Here is a 24,638-nt window from a genome sequence, read left to right on the forward strand (position 1 = left end):
GCAGGCATGTGGCTGCATTTCTGGAATAAAAATTAATGGCTGTTCACTTGCTTATCAATTCAATTTATGAAGCTTAGACTAACCTATAAAAATTGAATTGATTCAGCCCCAGACTTTTTGACTGTTGCACTTAGCCTGGGAGTTGAGAAGACAACAAATCAAATGAATGACTTAGTTCTTAAGTAGGGATCTACAGAATTTGAGGCAGCTGACCCCAGATATTGTGATTCAAGCATGGCCATCTCCTGGGAGGGGTGGGACTTCTGGGGTTCCTTGGCCAATCAGACCCAAGGAGGAGGGAGAGAGGGGGGGCCGGTGCTCTGGCATGATAATCTTTCCCCTCTCCCTTCCACTGAGCTTCAGGACACCAGGGCTTCCTGCTGTGTTCCATTTTTGCAGTGCTCTTCCCTGCTCACCCATCACTCGCTCCTGAGCCATTTTTGTGCTTTTTCATGGGGACCAGGCTTTTTCACAGGGGACCTATCAACTTTGCAGTTTGTTCGAAAATAGCAAAATCATAAATTTGGTAGGTTTCTATTCAAAAGGTAGGTCAATTGTTCAGCTCTTCAGCTTAATCAAGGTATAAATCACCTCATATAGCAACCTGGCCTTTCCTGATTCACTATGCACATGTCTATATCCAAAAAATTACTATTATCTTGTAATGTTAAAGTTTAATTCAAATATAGCTCTACTTGATCTTCTTACAGGTTACTAGTTTTCTAAAATTATTCCTGACTTCCCCAATTTCAGCTGGATCTTTTTTATGATGAGACAGAACATGGACATGCATTACATTTATAGCTGGAGAAAGCCCGCTAGACCCTGGGAGCATGCCAGCATTTGTGCAGTTTCTCCTGAGGAAAAATGTCAGATTTAGGACGGAGATGTTCTTTCAATGATGAAAACTGCACCACCTGCAGGAACAAACATCTGTATGCTTCCCCACTGGTCCCTGGGAAGAGTTAAGCAGATGATGCTTCCTGCTCTTTGCCAGGCTGGATGACCTTCTGGGGAAGGTGCAGAGCCTCTCCCTGATACTCCACTCCTCCTTTAGAAGGGAGGGATCCTGGTGGTCTAGGGAAGGCACAGGGAACCTTTACCTGACATTCTGCTTCTCCTATATACTGGGAAGAGTTAAACAGCAGCTTCTTCCCATTTTTTTTTCCCTAGACTGGGATCACCCCAGTGCAGGAAGCAGGGAAGAGGAAGTGGCTACAGGCTGAAACATCTGTACATTCCCTTTTTGGAAAAAAAAATTGGGAAATTTTCAGGGCTAGAAATTTGCAGAGCTAGAAATTAATGCCTGTCTATCTACTGTGTATGCTTATCCAGTTAGGCATGAAAGTCATCCAAAATAAACAGATCATTTAGACTGCTTTGCAAACTTCCCTTGTATTTCCTATCATGAGATCATTAGCAAGCATTTTTACTTTCAGGTATTTTGAGACCTCTTTGGGCAAACATCTTATAAACTTTCACTTGTGCAATTCTTCTCTTAAAATGGAAGACATTAGTGTGAGAGAATTGTAAACATTTTCTTCTCCCACCATTCGTAGGCCACATTTACCATAATTTGAAATTCAAACAGCAATGCATAAACCAAACATATAGCAGTTACATAATGATTCTATGAGGGCTGTCCTGTAATCTTCCTTAACATGAATTCCATTCCATGGGCTGCTATTAAAAGTACTGATCAAGAACTACCAAAAACCCACAAAAGTTGGATGATGCATCACCATCTCCCACTGTCCTCATCCAATCCAAGTCCCTGCCCCCTACCCCCCCGTCCCCCCCCCCATTAAAGCAAGACTGCCGGGCTGGCAGCCAATAAGCAGTTCACATGCAAATCCCCATGCTCCCACCTGGCTTCTACCATCCCCATTATTCCAGCTGTTGCAGCAGCCAGGGCCTCTGGGGAAGGATAGCATGGCAGGAGGCACAGAGAGCTTCCTGCCTGCACAAGAGGGTGGGAGGAGAATCACTCACTTGGTGGTGGTGGTGGCAGCACGGTAGTGGTGGCAGTAGCAGCAGGGACAACTTGTAACTTTGGGGAGAGGGGAGAAGTGGGTTCATGCTGCTCACATAGCAGCAGTAGGGGGTGAAGATGGAATTGCCTGACCAGGGGTGGCAGCAAGGATGGGGAAGGAGGAGGGAGAGGGGAGAATTGCTTGCAAGGTGGTGTAAGTGGGGCAGCTTGTGCAGTGGGAAGGTGAGAGGTAGGGTTCTGCATGTGGCTGGCATCCCAGGGAGCCTTCGTAGCTTGCAGCATGCAGCTCCTGTGGTGTGCAGCCTAGAGCCCCAAAACTTTGTAATGTGCAACCCCTGAAATTTGGGGCAACCCTGCCTTAAAGGACTGAAATACAGTGTCAGTGCTTTGCCAGCTAGCGTTTAATGCCCATCATGATGTGTTTTCTAATACTTTAATATTGTATTGCCATTCCCTTACTTCATTTATCATCATCCTTCAATTTCACATCTTTCAAACACTTATAAGGCAAATAATGACCTTATCTTAGTCATAACTCAGTCAGACTTTGCACATTTTATCACCATTAATCTTTCCTCATAATTTAGCCTATTTATCCTCTAATCATTTTCGTTGTTCTTCTCCAAACTCCTTCTAGTCCACCAATCTTTCTGATTATTAGGGATGGTGAAGCAAATGCATAAGATGTGATGAGATTAAAAGGATTTCACTCATCTCGATCTCAATTCTGATTTGTTCTTCCTCTGTAAAAACAGACATCATCTGCATCCAAAACTAAGCTGGACTCCTATTTTACTGCAGTATCTTATGATGTCACCAAGGACTATGGGGCAAAAACAGGATCATAAACCTAGTTATTAGTCTACTTAAAAGGTGGTATTTTTCACTGTTTTAAAGTCGATTTATCAGAGATTTTTAAGTCCAACGGAGCTGCATTTAGTTTTTACTCATACGGTGCAGTTAGTAAGATGGTAACAAACGTTGTGTCAACACTATGGCACACAGTGGTACAATATGCTTTAGTCTGTACGTGTTGGTGATCCTATATTTCTAAGGAAACCATATCTGTCCCTATCTGCAAAGGCAAAACCAATCCTAATCCATGTTGTTTTATAGATAAATCCTGTACGTCTTGCAACTTCCTTTTCTTGATTGTAACGATGGGTGCTTATACAGCTTACATTTTTTGTACGATCGAGCCCCTGAAAGTGCTCTACAGCCATGACATAATACATATGCACAGCTGTAGAGTGCTTTTAAAATGGCCAGTTGTGTGAAAAATTATCCCTGGTCAAATGAGGCAATAGATGAAGGTGCTCTAAAGCACAGTGCTTTAGGGAAGTTGTGTTTCCTCTAGGATCAATTTTTCACATGGGGCTGCCAGTGGGGAATGGATCATAGAACTGCTGGCTGTTTTGCCATGGCTGCAGCTGGTGGGGAAGGGGGACAGGGTGCAACACAGCACCCCTGCCTTGAGGGCCTCTCAGCTACCCTGGCTGTGGTATTTGGCTGTGGTATTGGAGGGAGTTGGCCAGGCCCTCAAGATGAGGGGTGGCTCCCATCTTCCACCCCTCACCCAGGCTTCTTGACAGTGGTAGCACAGAGCTGCTGGCTGCTTTGCTGTGGCTGGAGCTGGGTGGGAGGGGGGGCGGGGAAAGTCAGGCTGTTGGGGAAGACGGCAGGGTGGAAGAGCCCCTTTGCCTCTCAGGTTCAGGTTGGCTTACCCCAATACCCAAACCAGGGTAGCAGGGGAGGTTTGCAAGATGAGGGAGCTCTGTTCTATTCTGCTTCACTCCCTCCCTGAGCTCCAGCTGTGGCAAATCAGCCCGCAGCTCTGTGCTGGCTGCTCCCTCCCACCCCCTTGTTGACGGGCCCTGAGTGGAGGTAGAGCAGGAACTGGGGAGATGGGAGGTTCAGCAGCCTCTTTGGAGGATGCTGGAGTGCTCACACTAGCTTGCCAGGGCCAGTGGAGGCAGGCTTCAGCACCCATCCACACCCCTGCCAACCAGTGAATGACTGTAGGCAACCTATAGCACAGGGAGTATCGAAATCAGAATGTGCTTTATTGTAGTTGGCAGTTTAATTATTTTTTCTTAAAATGCCTTTCATGTTCAGGGGGACAACATAAATGTAAAAGCATCCCTACTAAGATATCATCAGAAAACTAACACCCAAATATGAAAAGAGGCTCAAAATGACTTCTTATTGCCAATTATGTTGGTTGTGTACACTTTCAGTCCATCTAACTTGCACAGGGAAAATAAGTCTCTGAGGCCTCACAATGGCATCAGTTTTTGATTCTCATGTGTTTGGATGTACACTTTGGTGTTTCAGCTGCAAAAGCATGCAGGAATGTTTAAACTCTAATAGAAGTTGAAAGGTATTGAAAAATGTGTTACTTAAAAATTTTGTAAAGAAGCAGCTCCAGAAGTTTGAGTTACTTCATGTTTCAATCAACATGTAATTCCAGCAAATTTACTTGTAAGCTGCTCGCTTATAGTCTTCCAAATAGTCTTTGACAGTTTTTAGTGAACTGGAGGGAGACGCGGAGGTGGGGGAGTAGAAGAACGCCATAAACAATCCACGCACTCTTACCTTCCATCTGCATAGTCTGCATCTGCACCTCCCCACCAGACATCGGAATCATCTTCTTCAGCATCAGCTGAATCAACATTATCACTTTCATCCGTTAATGGACAGCACACAAACTCCACACCACGGAACTTGTCAATTCCACAGGGCAGCAGCATTCCGTAATCATGCAGATTCATACTCTTTTCACTACAGGACTACAAAGAGAACAACAACAATATCGTTACACAACAAGCTGGCCAAGGAAAAGCTGGCACAGACTTTAAGAAAACAACAGAAGTCTGTACAGCCTCCTCAAGTTGCAGTTAATTTATTAATTGGACTTTGTGCTGCTGTGACAAACAAATTAATTGTGTGGTCATTTGTGTTATACTGCCTACTGGTGAGCCATTTAAAAAAAAAAGCTTTGCTACTTCAGTTTTTCTGAAAAACTTGTAAGCTGCTCGCTATGTCTTGTTTTTCTGCTGTTAAAAACAAGACATAGGAAACTTTGCTTGCCCTGTTTATCCAGTTATGTTGATAAAGACTCCGCTGAAAAAGTAATTAGTACATCAAACATTTGATATGTTGGGGTTTGATACTTCCTTTTACATGCAATGGAAAATGGTCTATTTTTAAAGAAAGAGCTCTTCTAATTTAAAAGGTAGCACAAGGTACTAAAAGACAAGGCCACACAGAACATGTGGAAAAGAATGCTGTTAAATAGCCTAACAACTCTTCTCTAGGCTATGTCATTATAAGCTAGGGATAATATTACAGAGGTAATATACATACTATACACACAAAATGGTAATCTGAACCTCCACTAAGCTCCCAGTTTACCTTTAAAATGGTGTGGAGTAAGCTATCATCATTTGGGCACATCATGACACTCACAAAAATAAGTTTAACTTTATCTTAAACAAAATGTCACTGACTTCTAAAGTTATACGCTCTATGCTTAGTATCAGTTGTCCTTTCCTATTCCAAGCCTACCATCTTTCTTTTTGGTACATGTCAACCTTTTCTGTATTGCAACAATTCTCGTATTAGACCAAAAATTCTTTGGGGGCAGAAGTCATGTTGAATTGCTGCATGGCACAACCCAACAATACAGAAGACAAAAATCAAGCATTAACAGTAAATTGTTTGTTTAAAAAGAACAAAAGGTAGATTAAATCTGCCATATGCCAGGTGGGACAAATATTTATGGGGCATGAGTTATTTAAGCGGGTAGAAGTAACATTACAGATGTAATGTTGTTCTGTAATAGAACAGCATTCAGGAATCTGCTCAATAACACAGTTGATTTTTATGAAAAGTGTGTGACTGTAGTTATATGTTGTAACAGAAGCAGAAGGCTGGGGAGAAGAACCTTTTGAAGGAATGTCAGACTATAGAAGGGGTTGTGGGTAAGGAGTGGCTTAAAAAGCAAGGCATCATCCTTATGATTCTCCCTTTGCACTGCTTGACACTGCCAAAAGGGACAGATCCAGGTGCTTAAAGCCTCCCAACTAAGGAAAGAAACCCACAAACACTACAACCCATGTGTAACAGACAGGAGTTTACAGTATGGTAACAACAAAGATATGAAGCCTCAACCTGAGCTTTATATGACATGTCAAGTAAAAAAATGATATCACTTACGAAAACATACGGTATTGACTTGAATACAAGTCAAGATCCATTAACATGAAGAAAAAAGTTTCTTGTTTTAAATTTGCATATGAGGAAATTGCATTAAATACACTGCCCACCATTGAACTGCCGCTAAAAGTAGGATGTTTTCAGTAATGGAAACCAACTATGAAGCTGATTAAATGCACCCAACACTGATCATAACTATAAAACACATAGCAAATATGGGGCAAATGTTGTGATGGGAACCTACTTCAAGGACAGGTTAGTACAATCCATCTAAAGAAGATATGTGGTAGTGCCCAATGAGCGTAGTCCCCCTCGGTGTCAAATCTTTTTCAAGTCATAGTAAGCCACTACACTGCACACATGCTGAATACATTTTGACTTCCTCTTCACACTCACATCTGAGCTGCACCTTTATTTCCCATTTCCAGTTACTCCTGTTTCTTTATCAGCCTTAAAGATCTGGCAAACACCACCAAATGGAGTCCCAAACAATCTGCCCAGAAACCCACTGTCATCTCCTCCCTCAGCATCTCAGATGATTAGAGTTGCTGCACCGTATGTGAGGTGGACCTGGACCAGGTTGCCTGCACTTCATCTTAATATACTTTTTTTGACCATCATAGGACTCCTGACAAGAATACCCAGTTCCAGTTTGGAGGGGGGCTAATTAGCACATGGCTCCTTTGTGTGTATGTGTGCGTTGGGGGGGTAAATCTGGAGAACGCACATACTGAACAGTGCTGAGCTGTGAAGCCCAGCCCAGTGAAATATATTGTAAATCATGCGCCTTTTCGTTTTGAATTATCATTATGCATAGTTTGTACTTTCTCTAAGTAGGTGCTAAAGAGCTACTTAAAAGTGTGTTTATGGAGCACGTGCACTAAATTTTGCAGCATTTGCAAAAGTGGCCAAAAATGTCATTTCTTGGTGATGGGTACTTTATGCATATTGCTACAGATATTTATTCCAAGGTCAGTTTTTCAAATTTTCTCTTTCTTTCCATGTGCTCAGGGACAGCAGGGTCTCACAGTAATGAGGGGAGAAAGGGCTGCAGGGGGAAGAATCTGGTGGGGGAAGGGGAAGGCAAAGAGACACCTGACCCTGCGGATTTATTTTCCCTGCTGTAACAGTTGGAGGGGGGACATATTCAAGGCAACCTTCCAATAATTAGATTCTATACCTGGAAAATTATGTCACATTTTTCATATATGGAATCACATTATTGAGAAGGCATCTTATACATAGAGTTGCCTTATGTTGGAGTAAACATGACAATGCATTACACAGGAAGTTTCCTCTTTTCTCTAACTTCAATCACCAAATCGCTACCATACATTGATAAATATTTAAAAACGAAGCTTCATCCTTTCTGCTCTCCCCAGATAACACTGTTCTAACTAAACTAAACCCCTCCCCCTAAGAAAATGCTATAGCTTGAAAAAAAAAGAACAGTTAGGAATCTGTAGATAGTTATATACTGCACCTCTTTTGCAACCGTGTGCCAATGCAGGTGGGTTTCACATATATCCATCCTTTCCTGGTGAAGGAACTTGCACTTATCGGGCACCAGAAGGGCATCACTCACGAACTCACCAACTAAAAGAAAACAATTTGAAAGCTTCATATCACTCAGGTTCTCTCAGAATTGTAGTTTCTAAAACTTAGTAACGCACAAGCAGACCTTGAATGCATGGGGATTAGCACAAAAAATTTCCCTTATGCCCAGTTACTTAATAATTGTACTTTACCATTTTTCCTGAAGAGAAAGCTGAAGACGGTGCTATATGTACCTTTAAGGAAATAGGACACTGAACTAGAAAGTCTACATAATTCCTGTGTTCCTAATATATCATCTTCTAAACCAATTAAAGACTTGTATGAGCTGTACCGTAAAGTCTGTTGTTTCTGAGATCTTGTTATTTAGAAAAAAAATAGAGCACAATTCTAAAGAATTTTGGAACACATTTAGAATCTATATACACAGAGCAAACCTATAATTTACTAGAAAATTCTAGAATGACTTGCAACTATTTGGTAATAGTCGTTTTGAGTCATTTAACAATTCTTCACACATCGAGAACAGTTACTGTGTCACTTTTCCCACTTAGTCCTTTTTCTATATAGTTTTATTAGTAAGCCAGAACACAGATTAACTAGGAAATCTGATGGAACTATGAAGCAGAATTATTCTTAAGTGTCCGTATTATCTAACAGTCACATCTGTATATCTATCTAGTAAATGGGGTAAATATTGCCTCCCTCTCTTTTGGGCACCATACTTGAATTGATCAAAAGTGAACCACTTGATACATAATTTTAAACAATTCACAGTAATGAAAAGCACACTAGGGAATTAATATCTTCAAGCTTTGGTGTTTCTGAGTATGGAAAAACACTGCTTATAAGCAACGCTATACATTATACCATACACATTGTAATTCTGTTTTATTTTGCCATTGCATTTTTCTTTTTAAATCACAAAGGTATCAGGCACTGGAAAATAAAAATACTCATAAGGAGCTTTGGTGAACTATAGAGATATTGTCTGGATATTGAAAATACATGGTTTGGCTTATGTATATTTATCTACTCCCAGAAGTATATTTGCCTCTAGTAAGCTCCAAGAGAGCTCAAGTGCTTACATGCTAAATGAATGGTCCAATAGCTGCCTGCCGCAATAATGGTTAAATGAGTCAGAAAGAAGCAATTAAGTATTTACTACCATGCAGAGGGTCATCTGAGGCAACTGATGGGTTGGCTCTTGAGAATTACTTCTCAGCTAAAAACTCTGCTTTAAAAAAAAGGGAAAAGTTTTCAATATCATAGTTCAGTAAATGTAGGCATGGTTCTTTGGTAGCCACATATGATATTTGTAGCTGAACTAAATTTTCCTGCTGTATTTCTTTGCTTGTGATTTTAAGCCAACAAGGTCTAAAGTCAGCAGATTTCTGGGAGAAAATGGGTTTTATTATCCTTGTGGGCAAGACCATAATGCCTGCAATTTACTCACAATAACAGTAAAGTTATAAGGACATATTATCCTACATTCAAAATGAGTCTGTGAGCTCCAACCACTTAAATGGATTCATACAACTTACAACACAAAAATCCACAGCTACTGTGAAGCATATTCAGCCTTCACTGCTGCTGGTTTTATATTCAAACTTTACATTGACACTTCAGTCAGTTCACCTTATTTTTAGTTATATTTGCCTTTGCAGAAAAACAACTAATTGCTAATACTCCAACATGCTTAGGCATTTTAAAGGACTGAGGTTCAAGAGGGTAGCAAAACACTATCTTTTAAGAGCAAAAGAACAGCAGCTGCATTTTGGAAACCTCTATAGTCAACATTAGATGCCCAGGACTCTGGAGCAGTCTTTTTTACCATACATTTCTTTAAAATCATAGAAGTCAATATGAAAGCAGATTAGATACATTACTACTTTCTTCACTAGCCTGATGGAAGACGGGAATACATTGTTAAAACAAACAATCCCCGATTTAAAAGTAAGGTATATAATTGTTTAGGAAAAACTGTATATAAAAAACTGCATCACTCATGCAGTAATTATATTTTTATATTCAGTTATACAAAAACCCAGCCGATTGCAATAACTGTCTGCGAGCACAAATATTTCACTTACATTTACACTGTAACACTTTGTTTAAACTAAACAGGGTGTTCATGGTAATTTTTTCTGTTCAGCATATATGTCTGTAATTCAAGCAAAAAAAGTAAACTGACATACCACTGAATTACAAAAGCCAAATATACTATGAAGTATTATACGTTGAGAAATACACTATAATTGTGCCTGAAATCGCAGATAATGTCCCATAACTAAGAGTAAGTAGTTCAGTTAATTTTTCATAGCAAAAAAATTAAGCCGATCTAAAAAGAAATACAATTTAATTTTAAGCTGTGCTAAAGGAACATTAGGGGAAGCTTTCATTTGATACATGAACTAAACATCTAGTCGACTGAAAAAAATAAGTTAAAAGTAGATGGGTATAGTACTATGCCTATAGAAGAGATTTAGGGCTAATCTGCATGGCTTTACAAGCATTTCCTTATTTTGATTGAAAATGATCCCCTTTTCTTTGCTTACTGTTACACATCAATTATTCCTTCTCCTCCACACTTACTTTATTTTAATAAGCACCTTGTAAGCACCTTCGGCTTTTGAAACCCGAGTTTGATGTTTAACTAACTGCCTAATGCTAAAAACATTCCAATCATTTCCTTACTCAGTTTGCTGCAGGCAAACTATACACCTCTGGTGCTGCTTCAGATAGCAGATAAAATTCACCGTTCAGGTTCCATTGTGGTTTCTAAAGGTTAATGTTAAAGCATGAAGAGCTAGAGCAGAAAAGCAGTAAGAAGGAAGCAAATATTAAAGTAGTATATCATAACGTGACTACTTTTCAGAGGAAAAGAAAACCCTGTATAATGAAGTAGTAGGCAACCATCAATCTTCTGATTATGGTGTACCTATAAGAGGTCTTGGCAGGTGCCTGATTTATCTGTTTGTGGCTGACAAGTGAAATTCAAGAGTGACACAGCTTGCTACAAGTATCACAGATCCATATGTTGTCTAAACTGGAGACCAAATCTACAGCTTGCTGCTTCCTTCTTTCTTGCTTTGTTTCCATCTTTTGGATCAAAGCCGCTTTATATTGAGCTACACCCAGGCTAGGGACAGACATTACACTCAAACCAGGTTAAAGTGATCAGAAACTGGTTTAAACCTGTAACAGAACAGATGTTCACTGTGCATAAACCAGGCTTCAAAATGGCTGAAACCAGTTTAAGATAAACCTGGCTGAATGTAGTATCAGACTTAACTGATTTGGCTCAAACCAGTTTATGCAATGTCTGTCCCAGACCCCTTGCTGGTTTAAGATAAACCAGACACCCCCAGCATGCTCTCTGAGCTGGGCAGGGCTCTCTGCTCCACAGCAGGGCTGACCCCTCCCCCCCCCCATTCCCTGGCGGAAGCTCCAGAAGAGATTTGCAGATGTAGCTTTGCCTCACTTCCCCTGCCCTACTCCCCCCTCACTGCTTAAGCAGGAATCCCAACCCCTCTCTCCCATCTCCCACAGCCTGGCCCCAGCCCCACAGACCCTAGGCATGTGGTATGCTAGCTAATGCTGAGGGGTGTCTGTGTCTCTCTCCAATTTCACTGGGACAGACGGACAGAACAGTGCCAGCTGAGGGCTATTTGGAACTAAAGAACAGGTCAGCCAGTAAGCTGTTTAAGAAAAGTTTGAAGTAATGGAGACAGCCTATTGTTTTGCTAATGAAGTGATAATCACTGTTATCATCCCCCTGCTGGCTTGCTCGCCTGTCAGTTTGCTGCAGACAGTACAGGCAGTCCTCGACTTATGACTTTGACTTACGATGAACAGCACTTAGGACATTTATAAATTGACACCGTGTTTCGACCTTCTGATATGGGTTGGACTTTACAATGCTGGATACAATTGCATCCAGCTGGTAAGCATGGTGTGGTAAAAAGGAAGGGGGAAGGGAAATGGGGTGTGTGTGTGTGTGTGTGGGGGGGTGGAGATCAAGCCCCCTCCATGGTGAAGGAGGAGCTAGGGCTGAGGCTGGGGCAAGTTGCTCATCTGGCAGCTCTTGTCACTCATCTGGGAGGGCATGGGTGGGAGGGATGTGCCCCCACATCTACGCAGGGTGGGGCAGCCAGGGCCAGCTGCCTCCAGACAAGTAGCACGCAGTGGCGGAAGCATCCCCCCTGCCATCCGGACAAGCCACAGCTCCATCCCATGCCCGCCCTGTCCCAGCTGGATGAGCAAAGGCAGGGCATGGGGGAGGCATATGCCCCCAAATTGGTGTGGGGCAGGCAGGGCTAGGGCTGCACTCTGGGTGGGCAATGGGGCCTATGTGGGGGCTATGGTAAGACTGCCTGTATAAAGAAAAAAGAGAGGGAGGTTGAAAAGCTCTGTATCATCAACAGATGCATGCACTACACACACTCCCTGCCTCAGAGTGCTGGCTCAGGGCTGGGGTCTGGCAACACTCCCACCCCTTGAGCAGCCAGTGGCAAAAGCCTAGGACAGTATAGGCAGACCCTCTCTAATCAGAGGTCCTTCTGAGGCCTAGCCACGCCACACCTCAGCTCAGTACAAGGGAAGGGAGGACTGCTCTAGCACTCCCTGGCTTCTAGCCTGAGCCACTTCAGGCACATGCCTGCATTTCTTCAGTCCACATGGAATGTCTGTTCAGTTACAAACCAGTTCAACCTAGTCAGGTTAGACTACCCTGCAAAGATTGAATCAACTGAGGCTCAGGCTTTTTGAATGTCTGTCCCTAGCCCCAATGCCAGACATATACAATATCAAATGGCATTCTGCTTGCTCCTCCCAGCTTTCTGAGGATGTTGAACAACTTCATATAATTTTTGCACACATTGTAGCAGTGCCAGAGAGGGTGACCCCACTTTCTACAGCCATCTTGGATATCACAAAAAAAAAATTCCAGGGGATACAGTTTTCTTCCATTCTCCTGACATGGCTGATCCATCATGACCTGTTCTTGCAAGTGGTTTCTAACCATGTCTGTTCTGTGCACTCTAGTGCCTCTGTGTTTAGTATCCTGCCTTCACACTTTATTTTCAGGATCTTACATAGACAGCTCATGTGGAAGCTGTTCAGTCTCTTGATATGCCTAGCATATGTACTCCGCATTTCTGAACCATAAAGCAGGGATGACAGGACAAGTCTCATAGATTTGTCTTTCACCTTAGCTGATAGTCTGCTGTTATTCCATGCACGTTTCTGTAACAGCCCCAAATACTTAGCTGCTTTCCAATTCTGTTAGTCAGTTTAGTTGGAAGGTCAAGATTCCTGCTGCTCATAGAACTTAAGTAGCAAAAAACTGTCAGTGGCACCAAGCAATTTAGCCTCCAGAGTGATGTCAGATATTGGTGCTTTTACCCCTTGGTACATAATCAGACTTCTTGAGACTAACTGCCATCCTGAACCTTTTGCATAATTCAGAAAATGTGCCCAAGAGATTTTGCAGGGAAGATTCAGTGTGGGCAACCAAGGCTGTGTCATCGATACACAGGAAATCTTTCAGAACCAGCTTTTACCTTGGTTTTCACTCTAAATCTTGAGATGTTGAACAAACCATCTAGTCGTATTTGATGATAAATGCTATCATTGTTGTCCTTGAATGCTTGAAGAAGCAGGAATGAAAAGTAGCTGTTAAAAGCATGGAGGCTAAGACACACACCTGTTTCATCCTGTTGCTGATATAAAAGGTGTTTGATTCTTTGTTTTCATACATTACAGTTACCTTAATACCTTGATGCAATGAACAAATGAAGTTCAACAGTTTTGGGGACAACCCACTCTGTTCAGAACAGTAAATAGGCCTTGTCTGCTAACTGTGTTGAAGGCCTTCATCAGACTGTACAGTAGTATTCCGTTTTCTCCACATTTCACTTACACTTGACCAAAAATACCATATTAATGGTGGCATGCCCTGTGTGAAAAGTGCATTGACTTTCAGGATTGTTTTTTTTCCACTTAGAGATTGTACCCTAGGGAGCATGACGCAAATGACAATTGTTTCTGACCATGTTTAACAGAGAGATACCTCTATAGTCGTTATAGTTGCGTCTGTTCCTGTATAACTGTACAAACCTAGCATCTCTGAAATCATGTAGTACCGGTTCCTTCCAACAGAGCAGTATAATTTCACAAAGCTTTCAAAGTAATTCATCATTGGCACATGTGTACATTTTAGCAGGAAAACCATTGTGCTTTGATGAAGTAGTTCTTTCATAAAAGTGCCCACTCTGTAGGCAGCAACATTTTACTGGCTGAAGAATTATCCTCAGAATTTTAACAAACAACCTGACCAAGATGGAGAGTTATTTATTTAAAGCAGCAACTTCTACCCACACTTTTGGGGTGGGAGTCTTGACTACAGAGCAACAGCATTGGGAAGGAACACCACATATAGTATCTGCAAACATCACTTTAAACTAGAGCAGTGATTCTCAACCAAGGTGTTAGGCCACCCTGGGGTGCCATGAGATGCTTTTAAGAGTGCTGTTCAATATTAGCAATGTTACACCTACATCACCTACATTACAATATAAATCCAGAGATTTCAAAAAGGAATCCAGACTGTCAAAAACATTCTGACCCACTGTGGCTGTACTGAGCTCTTTGCAATAGAAAAATTGCTCTATTATTTTTCTGTACTCCAAAAAGGAGTGAAAACTAAGAGCCTGTATTTTCTGAGAGGCGCCTTCAATAGAACAAGAGGTATTTCAATTCTGAAAAGATTTAGAACAACTGAGGCTGTTTCACTTTGTACTTTTTTGTTCTTTTTAGTCCCTCTCTACCTTTGCTCGCATGTGTGTGCATTTATTTGCTTTCTCTTTATTTAAATTTGCAATTTTTTTAATTGCTCCCAGACAACTGCAGTTTCCTCCTTCTCATTAGTTAGCACTGTTTACCAGCAAGTCACTACCCAGAGACTGTTTTCTCAGCTTGCCCCAGGAACTATATAGTGCTGTGCCTGAAGGCATAGAATAAAGGGTCTACCACTACCACTACCTCCAGGTACTCCTCTCTTCATTTAATAATCTCTCATCTGTTTTGGATTCCTCTGCACTAATTGAATTTTAATTGTACTTTTATGTTTTACGGTGACCCAAGTACTTTCTTATAAATCAGATACACTATTAATAAATATGCATATGAAAAATACAAACATAAAACAATTATCAATGCCCTCAAGTCAATGAAAATACAGTTATAATTACTATGATAATTATCAATTTTACCCTAACTTAGTATTCTCATTTTTGCAATGAATGCTAAGTGCAATAATAAAGCACCTCAGCTTATAGGCTTTTCAGTCTGAAAACAAACAAAAACTTGGCCAAGTGAATTTTGAATATAAATCAAGCCACAATGTATAATATAATAAATCTTGTTTCACCAATGGGCTTTATTTTACCATGTTATTTACAGCTCCTCTGTTCTTCCTTTTGAAATAATTAATGCTGCTTCCTCATGACTCAAGCACTCAGATTGGGGTTTGTATGCATTTTTAAAGGAACATTTAAGTAGCTTTTTGACTTAATCATTCTAAATTCAAACTATGAACATTATTAATACAGAATCATGGCAGAGTAATAAGTCTCCAGCTTTATTTCCATTTTTCAAGTACCACTCTTTATTGTTATATTCTTTACAAAAAGTCCTAATTACAAAAGACAATTCTGTGATATTTGTAGTAGGTTTCTTTGTGGTACCATGCTTTGTTGTATTGTACTAAAGACAACGATTCACATTTTTCAAACTGCCAAAAAAGAGTAAGTTTGGGATTGACCCCATTTTTCTGAACTACCTGCATATTTCATAATTTTCTATAGAATGTTCTTCTCTTTACATTTAGCGATGGTGACAGTATTCCCTTGGCTTCAAAAGGGGACATTCCACCTCCCCAATCTTGAACATGCGCATCTGTGTCTAAGCTCTGGACTCTGCTGAGTGCACTGCAGACTGGGGGCTGCGTGGGGTGGAGGATGAAATAGTCTAGTTTTCACCAGGAAGGCCACATTGTAAACACCTATCCTGGTGTTCCACAAAAAAGAGCATTCCATTTCACCAAGACCACAGAACACCCAGGATATACAGTTAAAATGGAACCGTCTGAGCAAAAACATGATTTACCATCATCCTCCATTTAGGACATAGGACATTACAACAGTTTTGATTTCTGTCTCATGACATTTATAAATAATTCAACTTTGCAGTAAATCATGGGTTAAAAGACAGTGATAATAGTGCCAGGACCCAATGTATCCTATTTACTGATAGCAATTATTGGTAAAAATGGTCTTAATTCCAGTAGGAGTACTTACTGGACTGCATGTTTGAACTCCTAGACAGTGAGGGCTGCAACATCTGAAAATTAGGAAATTCCTATAATTCTATTAAATAATTCAGTCTGGTCAGTAGTAAGAGTGGATAAAAGCTATTATTGTTCTGGTAGCCATTTGACTTACCACACTTTAGTACTTGATGTTTCTAGATTAATTTTACATTAGGCAAAAGTTCTCAAAAATGAGCTCCTATTTGTGGCAGACAGGAAGCCTTGTTCAAAAAACAGAATATTTAGAGCACAGCAAACTTACTGCATCAAGATCCAATCTCTATCTAATGAAGACTTAGGTTTATAGTCATCTGATCAAAAAGGCTATTAAATCCTCTCTAGGAAAAAAAGGCTCACCAAGTAAGCACACTTTAAGAGGATGACTGTCCTATCTGTTTAAGTGGCAGATATGACATCAAGGCAAAAGAAATCAATAGACATGCTATTTTCTGCAAGATGCAGTTTTGATCAGCAGATTTTCTATCCAGTCGTGAAATAGATTAAATGTGTGGACAAGCCCAATAAAGTAAATGCAGACAGCAAAGATAAGCAGATAAGGAACTAAGGATAAAGCAGGATCTGTGATGAAAACCAGACATGGGGTAGAAGACTGGATTGGGATCAGGATACAGAAACAAATTAGGTTAAAGCTATAGCTCACAATTTTGATATGACATCATATTGGGACTAAAGTGTGAATCAGAATGCAATATACAATGCTTGAAAATTTGGCTCTGGCCCACATCTTAAAAGTTAAAATATTTTATGAGGCAAGATTTCAAGTGACCACAAAGAGAACAATACTCTATTCATAGCCTTCTCATCCCCCACTAAAACAATTTTAGAATGCTTATGTATTTAAGGGAACTTACAGAAGTTACATTTTTCGTGCAATGAAGCCACTGAAAATGCTCTAGAGCCTTAATGTAACAAACATGCACAGCTGAAGAGTGTTTCTCCCCCACCCTGGCCCCAGCTCCAGGCACAGCAGACTCCGCTGCTGTCAAGATGCTCATGCGAGATGTGGGGGAGAAGGGAGGGTCCCTGCCGCTTAGTCCTGGCTCAGATCCCCCAAACACCGGGTTCCAGGCCAGGTCCGAAAGGCGACTGGGGCTCCATTTCCTTTCCAGCCACCCCACCTCCAGGTGTGGCAGCCATGGATGCTGCTATAAAGAACTTCAGGTGGGGGAAGGAGCAGAGCCCTCTCTGGCCTCAGCTCCAGGCATGGCAGCCTTTGCAGCTGTCAAAACACTTGCTTGGGGAGTGGGAGGGGTGGGGAAGGGAGTCCTCCCTGCCACTCAGGCCCGGTCCACCTCCCACAAAGAGCAGGGGTGGCTGAGCTGGGGGGTGGGGGGTGTAACACATGGCAAGGGGAGCTCAGTTCTTTCCCCCCTCTTTCTCCAGCCACCACTGACAGTTGCCAGTTAGCAGGGAGGGCAGGGCTGGGGAAAAGGATGGTCCAGCAGTCTCCTAGGAGGCTGCTGGAGCTCCCACTACCTGCTGGCCAGAGCCAGGGCAAGAAGCACCGCCCCCTCCCCCACCATACCCAATGGTGTTCTAACTCATGGTGCTTTGTGTGTATCTAGCTATAGCTAGCTAGCTATAAAATCTACTTTGAGTTAGTCCATAATGTGCAAATCTACCCTGCCTTCTACAACAGCTCTGTGTTTTTCTTGACTTTCCAGTATTTTAAAACTGTGTGTGGCTGCTTTGCATATTTCTAATTTAGCTTTGTATCCAAATACATTAGAATCTCATATGGATTCATAGAAGGTAAGTTAATTTTTTAACTAAAGTGCATTAGTTAATCAAAGAAGTATTATCAGTAGTTAGCAAACAATTGCTTAGTTTTGGTTACCATATCTTTCAACAGTTTTTAAACTTGTTTTACCTTATCTTTATTCACAGCCTGAAAGAGGAAAACAAGTTTTCTGGATGTTTTAATTCCCACTTGGTTTCTCAGGTTTGAAACCAGACACTAGAACTGAATGTGTTTAATAAATGAATGGTAAAATATTCTTTCCACATCCGCAGAATTGGCTATTGCTATCAAAAGCTGGTTTAGTGTTTCACTGAACAATGGCTCTAAGTGCTTAGCCAATGCCTTCCAACAAGTCAGCCATTTGACTTTCTTTAAACCTTCAGCAGAAAATACATACTGCTTGAATACAATTATTCTATTTAATTTAAACAGTTTTCATAGATTATACTAAATTTAAACCTTAACACATAGGTTACCATATTTTTTGGTTTATTTATGGAAAAAAAGGGTACCATTAGATAAAGCAACGAATGTTAAATTGGCTCTTTCGGCCTGTCTGTGCCCCTGGAGGGTACCTATACCCTTAAGGGCAAATAGTGCGTCTCTCTTCCTCCCCTACACCATGCCCTAAGCCTCGCAGGTGACATCCTCATTGAAATTTCCTTTTGCTTACTTAAGCCCCCTTCTAGGGTTCTTTGACCCTCACTGGCCCCACACACTGTCTCTCACTAGGCTCTGGACCCTCACTCATCTCATCCTATATACTCTATACCCCACTTAGCCCCTTCCCTTGGCTGGGGAACACTCCTTGGGCCTTGAGACTACGTCCAGAAGGGCTCAAGGCTTGTAATGCAAACCACAGTATCAACATAAAACAAAGGTCCCTTGGCTGTGTAAAACCTTTCCTTTCCTGCACTGGGAAACTGTCTTTTGTACCCAGGCCTGCAGAGTTGCTCTGTTTCCCCTACCTTCCTGGGTCCTTCAGGAGCACTTCTGCCCTGCTGCAGAGATCTCCTCTCCTTGGGCTCTCAGGGCTAAACTACCTGACAGGATCAGGTACTGGGCTTATCTAGCCCCAGCCTGGCCCTCTTCTGATCAGGTGAGCCTCCAGTCAGCCTCCACACTACCTGGAAGGTGCCTCTCAGGCAGCTTCTCCCCTTCAAGTGGCAGGTACACCACACTGCCCTGCTATATTTGCATACAAGTAAACCTCATTAAATACACTGTCTATCCATACACTGCTGCTAGAAGCAGCATATGCTCAGTAATGGAAACCAGCTATTAAATTGATTAAATGCAGCCAACACTGAACAAGCCTATAAAAACAGCCCATATTTCCCAGGATTCATGACAAGAACACATGGTTCCAGTCATAAGCAGGAGGCTAATCACCGTATGGATCCTTTGTGGGGTATCTGGAGTAAACACACATACTGAGGAGTGCTGAGCTGCGGGGTCATGGCTCAAAACACTGGGGCGCAGCTCAATGAGTTACATCATAAATCATGAATCTTTTGGTTTTGGATTAACATCATGCATAGTCTGTGCCTGTGTACAAGCAGGTACAAAAGTGCTGCTTAAAAATATGTTTATGGAGTACCTATACTAAAACTTGCAGTAGTTTGCAAAAAAATAAAATGTGTCAATTCTGGATGAACTAAATCTATTATAAAAGTGCAAATTACTATATGCACATTTATTTCAAAGTCAGCATTTTCACATTTGCCCCTCACTTCCATGTGCTTAGGGAGAGCAGGGTCTGAAAGTAAGGGGTGGGGAGAAGGGGGCATCTGTCTGCCCCAGTTTTATTTTCCCTGCTGTAGCAGTGGGAGGGGGACAAAATAGACCAACCTCCAATAATTAGATTCCATACCTGGAAAATTATTTAAAAAATATAAATTTTACATATATAGAATTTAATTATTGTGGGGGAGGGCATCTTATATTTGAGTAAATACAGAAAGACAAAAATCTTCAGAGAACTTAGAAGACGTTTATTAATTTACACTAGCAAGGAAACTGACAACATAACTGTGCCATGAACCTACTTCAGACTAAAACTTACTTTAGACTGAACTAAGTTGTAGATCTTACTATTTCAATCTCTTACATGTTGATTTATATGAAGGGAGAACCTTGTAATTTTTTTGATTACATTAATTCAGCAGTCTAAATTCAATTCTTACTGGCAAAGGGTAATAAAGCAATATTTTAGTATTCCATAACAGTATGAGTCATTTACATTTTTCTGATGGAGTATTAAACTTAACTTCTGGCTAAAAAGTTGCCCCAAAGGAAATATTCCCACGAGAACATTCAACTCATTCCACTTCATCATTATCTATAAATTACGACATACATTTTAATAAAATATTACTTTAGGACTTTCAAAACATGGCATATTGACAGCATTCAAGTCTGAACTGTAAGAGCAGAGACAAGAAAACCTTCCACTACCATCCTGTTAAGGTGCATCAAAATGTATACGGACAAGCTATCTTTAGGGGTGGCGTAGCGATTTTAAGTTTGCTATTATGAATTAAGCTTGTTATTATTCATTTATATAGCAAAATAAGTATTTTTATACTTGGGATGTCTGGATGAATGAATGATTGGTAAAGGCAGAGTAGGCTACACGTTAACAAACAAGTTACCAAATGGTGGACTATGCTAAGAAAAGGCTGAAGATGAGGTTCTAAATCCAATCTGTACCAGGCAAGAATTGCAATACGCAGAAGAAACAAGATTGAAGATACTACTTGCAACACTTCAAGGCTGAAGGCCCCATCTGCACCTGGCATGGCCTACACCAGTGATAATGGAGGAATGTGGTAAACAGAGTGTTTAAGGATCAACACCTGGGAGAGACAGTGATGTGTGATCCTAACCACTCATCAGGATTGAAAAGTACTGGGATTCACACAAATGAGGCACGGAGTCAGGAAAGGTGGAATCAGTCACCAAACACCCAACTTGATGCCCCCTATAAAGGAGTATCAAGAAATTGGGTAACACTCTGTATACTTCACTGGAACTCAGACATGCATCTGTATAAGGCTCTACAGCAACAGACTTTGTTAAGTATAACATCTGCAGAGTAATTGGGAGTGTGTGTGTGTGTGTGTGCGTGCGTGTGTGAGAGAGAGAGAGAGAGAGAGAGAGAGAATGTATGAGCGCTCTTTTTAATACTGTAATCAATATATGCGGCATCCTGCCTTATCCCCCTCATTTGAGCAATTGTTAAATTGTGTAATAGTGGGAGGAAATAATTTCTAACTTTTTATAACTTTGGGATAATATGATGACTGCCAAGGACTGCCATTCATGCCAGCCTTGACAACAGTATTTATTATCTTGACCCCTGCTCAGTAGACACCAACTCCAGGGCCCCAGACAGACATTAGACTTCAGATACAGTTAACATGGCCAATTTCCAGCCTTTAAAGACTCCTGTGTGCACCGAACACTCCTCAACTGAGAGCCTTGATCAGATGATTGGAGTTTCCCACCATGTACCCCACTGGCTAGGAGCCCCTGTCAGATGATCAGAGCTCTGCACCACATGCTTCCCTGCCTAAAAGTGCATCATCAGCTGACAACACCACTCAGCCAGTGGTGCACATGTGTACCCTCAGCTGGGAAGTCCAATCAGCTGATCGGGCTCTCAGCTAGGGGAGCACAGGCAGACAAGCTGCCGCAGGGGAAACCCAGGATTTGGCTCACAGTGCATCGGCAATATGGTGTAATGGAGTCTGATGTGGGATTCCAAACTGTACCACCTGCCATGCATGGATGGCATGGCAGGAAATGTGACTGGACCCTGCATCAGATCCCATCATGCTTTACTTTAATGTCTGTCAGGCACCTAGAACTCTGAAAAGGCAACTGGTTCAAGGTTTTATAATCTCTTCTAACAGAACACAAGGTGTATTTTAAATGTTTAAATATGGTCACCTAAAACCTTCTGCAGCCCTACATGTGGAGCCCTTGATGGAAGTCAACTGTACCTCAACCCTTAATGCAAGTGTTTTTGGGAGTGATGGTCAAGATTGACCAAAATGCAGCCTGCACGCTGGATCTGACCCACAGAACTGCATCATCCAGACCATGGAGATGTTGGCATGTGGGGCTGTGTATAGAGCTGGAAATTTGGTGGCTGGAGCAGCAGCGGCTGATGTGGATCCATGAATGGCAACAATGAATGCTGCTACCACCGAATTCTAGCTCTGCACTCCAGATCTAGCACATGAGGCCAGATAAGCTGGGCATCACTGATCTGAAGCATAACCTGAGCCACGGTTTTACAATACTGCTGGAATGCACTTAGGATTCAGTTGCCTATCACACAGTGTTAGTAAAAAGCAGTATTTATATGGCATTAGAAATGTATATTGTTTCCAAAATGATTAAAACATATTCTCTGCCTCCACTAACCACTGCTATGTTTCTGTTTAAACCTGAAGCAGTAAACAGAATATTTAAAAAACCTCTCTTTTAAGATTTTTTGTTAAAGATATAAAAAATTAAATGCATTTTATTAATAATCTTAAAATATCTTTTTTGAATGAGCCAAATTCACACCTAATGAAATTCCCCTAAAGCTAGCAAAATTACCTTAGTGGTGATGGTGGATCAGTGTCATCAATATAGAAAAAAATATGTTTCAATTGAATTTATCTTGATCATGACCAGCTATGATTCACCTGAACTGCCGTTCTAATATTATGGTAGTCCTCAGTCTATGTTACCAAAGCCATTTTGCTCATCACTAACATTAAATAATATAATTTTTCTTGCAGCCTGTGATGCCTAGTAATTTGGGAGCACAGCTTGTCTGGGTACAGGACATATTTAAAAAACCCAAACAAGTGATTTACAGCAGAAGGAAATAAAAAAGAAACTTTGTAAAAATAACTCTGAGGTGGGGACCATGTTCATATGGTGTCAAACACAATTAGACCATACAGGTATTACTAATTGCTGCCATTAAAAATAATGAACAGGTTTGGTTGGAAAAAGTCTGATACCTGGACATTAAACTATGGACACAAAAGTATAACTATCTGGCCAATTTTAATGCAAAATTGCACAGACCCTAGCTGCATTAATAAAATATAAAACAATCATAATTAAGACAAATGAAAAAACAAAACAAAACAGTTGCATGAAGTAGTACAAAGCAACCAAAAGACCACTTAGCAGTCCAAAATGGGATCAACTGAACCTTATATCTGTGTCTATGAGGGACTCTAGCCAATTAAACAAAGCACCGATTAAACCCTTCTAGTCATAAAATACTGTTACATAAGAGGTTTATTCTCAAACCTTAGCCCTTTACACTTCAATCATATATGTAAATAGGAATTTCTGCTCACTTTGCTACTTTTCTACTTGACTGCATTTTATAATGAAAACGTCTGTTCTCTTTTCAGACAGAGTGGAAGTGCCATTCAGATCTTACACACCATACAAATAAACAATGCATTTGTTTAGATGCAAAAATATTTTAATTATCCTTCATTACAAGCTCTGGTACTTTTAAAGATCCAGCAATATAAAATTCTTTTAAAAATGCCACACAGCATCTAATGGTGGATTCATTTAGGTTTCAAGTTACATTTCTAATTTTTCTTTAAGGAGAAAGCTGTTTCTTGTATCACACAGTGGAGGGAAAAAATTACCCTCCCTTCTCTCATTCATGAACACACAGTAGGAGAACTCTGCCAGTGTCCATTACCTCTTCCAGGTCACTACAGCAAGATCACTTGAAAAGCCTTCCCCATCATGTGTCCCCTCCTCTCCAAAAAGCAACCATTCTGGTATGCAAGTTTTCTTGCAGTGATGCCACAAATCACAGCACAGTCCCTGAAATATAATATACCTGAAATGAGCTGCAGAACAAGCTCTCAAAAGATCAATGGGACAGGCAGAACTGTGAATATCCTAGGCTCACAGGTCATATTGGAAACTCCAGGACAGGAGGATTTGGGCCCACAGCGGTAAAAAGAGGCTCTCTCATAAGGACTTGAACGGAATCCCTGGAAGGCAAATACTACTTTATCTGTGCTGGGATACAACCAAGTTACAGGAGACAAATCATATCCTACCATGTCCATGCAAGAACATGCCATTACAGTCATGCTGCTGCTATTTAAAATATACATACAAGTATGTGTATACATTTATGTGTGTATACAGAGGTTGTGGGGGAGGTAGCGGGTGTCTGCGCTGTTTTAAATTAGATTGATTTGCAATGATCATGTCTGCTGCTATTTTATGTAAAAAAAAACTGTGACAGTTTCTCTAGCAGAATGTGTACTAGTAAAAAAGAGGCACACAAATACTACACTCTTAAAAAAAAAAAAAAATCACAAACAAGTGTATGAACCAGGGTGAGGGGAATGGGGGAATTAAGATCAGGGCAATCTGACCCTTTTTCATCGATAACCTTAGGTGCAATGTAAAGCCAGCAAGCTCTGACGTGCACTGTGTAGTTGTGTATTCAGAGTTTTTCTTCTAAATATACCTAGGATTCTTATTCTTCCTATCAGCATAAAGGTGATTTAAAATGCACACACATCCTTGTCAAACGCATCTCCTATAGCATCATCTCTCATATGCAATATTTTGTGCATTCAAAGAAAAAGAGAAGGTAAGTCAAAGGTTTGTTGAACCCTTTAAAAACCATACAGCATAACATTCCATCTGGAGGAAACAGGATTTGTCTATTCAGTAACATA

The 24,638-nt window shown here is 40.9% G+C and overlaps 1 protein-coding gene across 4 annotated transcripts in view; it reads right to left on the bottom strand.

The window, feature by feature from the left end:
* APP (amyloid beta precursor protein) overlaps positions 1 to 24,638 on the bottom strand; it is a 357,591-nt gene that overhangs the window by 155,488 nt on the left and 177,465 nt on the right. For all 4 annotated transcript variants that reach the window (XM_019528781.1, XM_019528780.1, XM_019528779.1 and 1 more), the window contains 2 exons: positions 7,695 to 7,807; positions 4,589 to 4,782 (listed from right to left, as the gene is read on the bottom strand). In XM_019528781.1, coding sequence (XP_019384326.1) covers positions 4,589 to 4,782; positions 7,695 to 7,807 — 307 coding nt within the window. The remainder of the gene's footprint in view (positions 1 to 4,588; positions 4,783 to 7,694; positions 7,808 to 24,638) is intronic.

This window comes from Crocodylus porosus, unplaced genomic scaffold, assembly GCF_001723895.1.
Source record: "Crocodylus porosus isolate Cpor-Errol unplaced genomic scaffold, CroPor_comp1, whole genome shotgun sequence".
NCBI classification, from domain to species: domain Eukaryota; kingdom Metazoa; phylum Chordata; order Crocodylia; family Crocodylidae; genus Crocodylus; species Crocodylus porosus.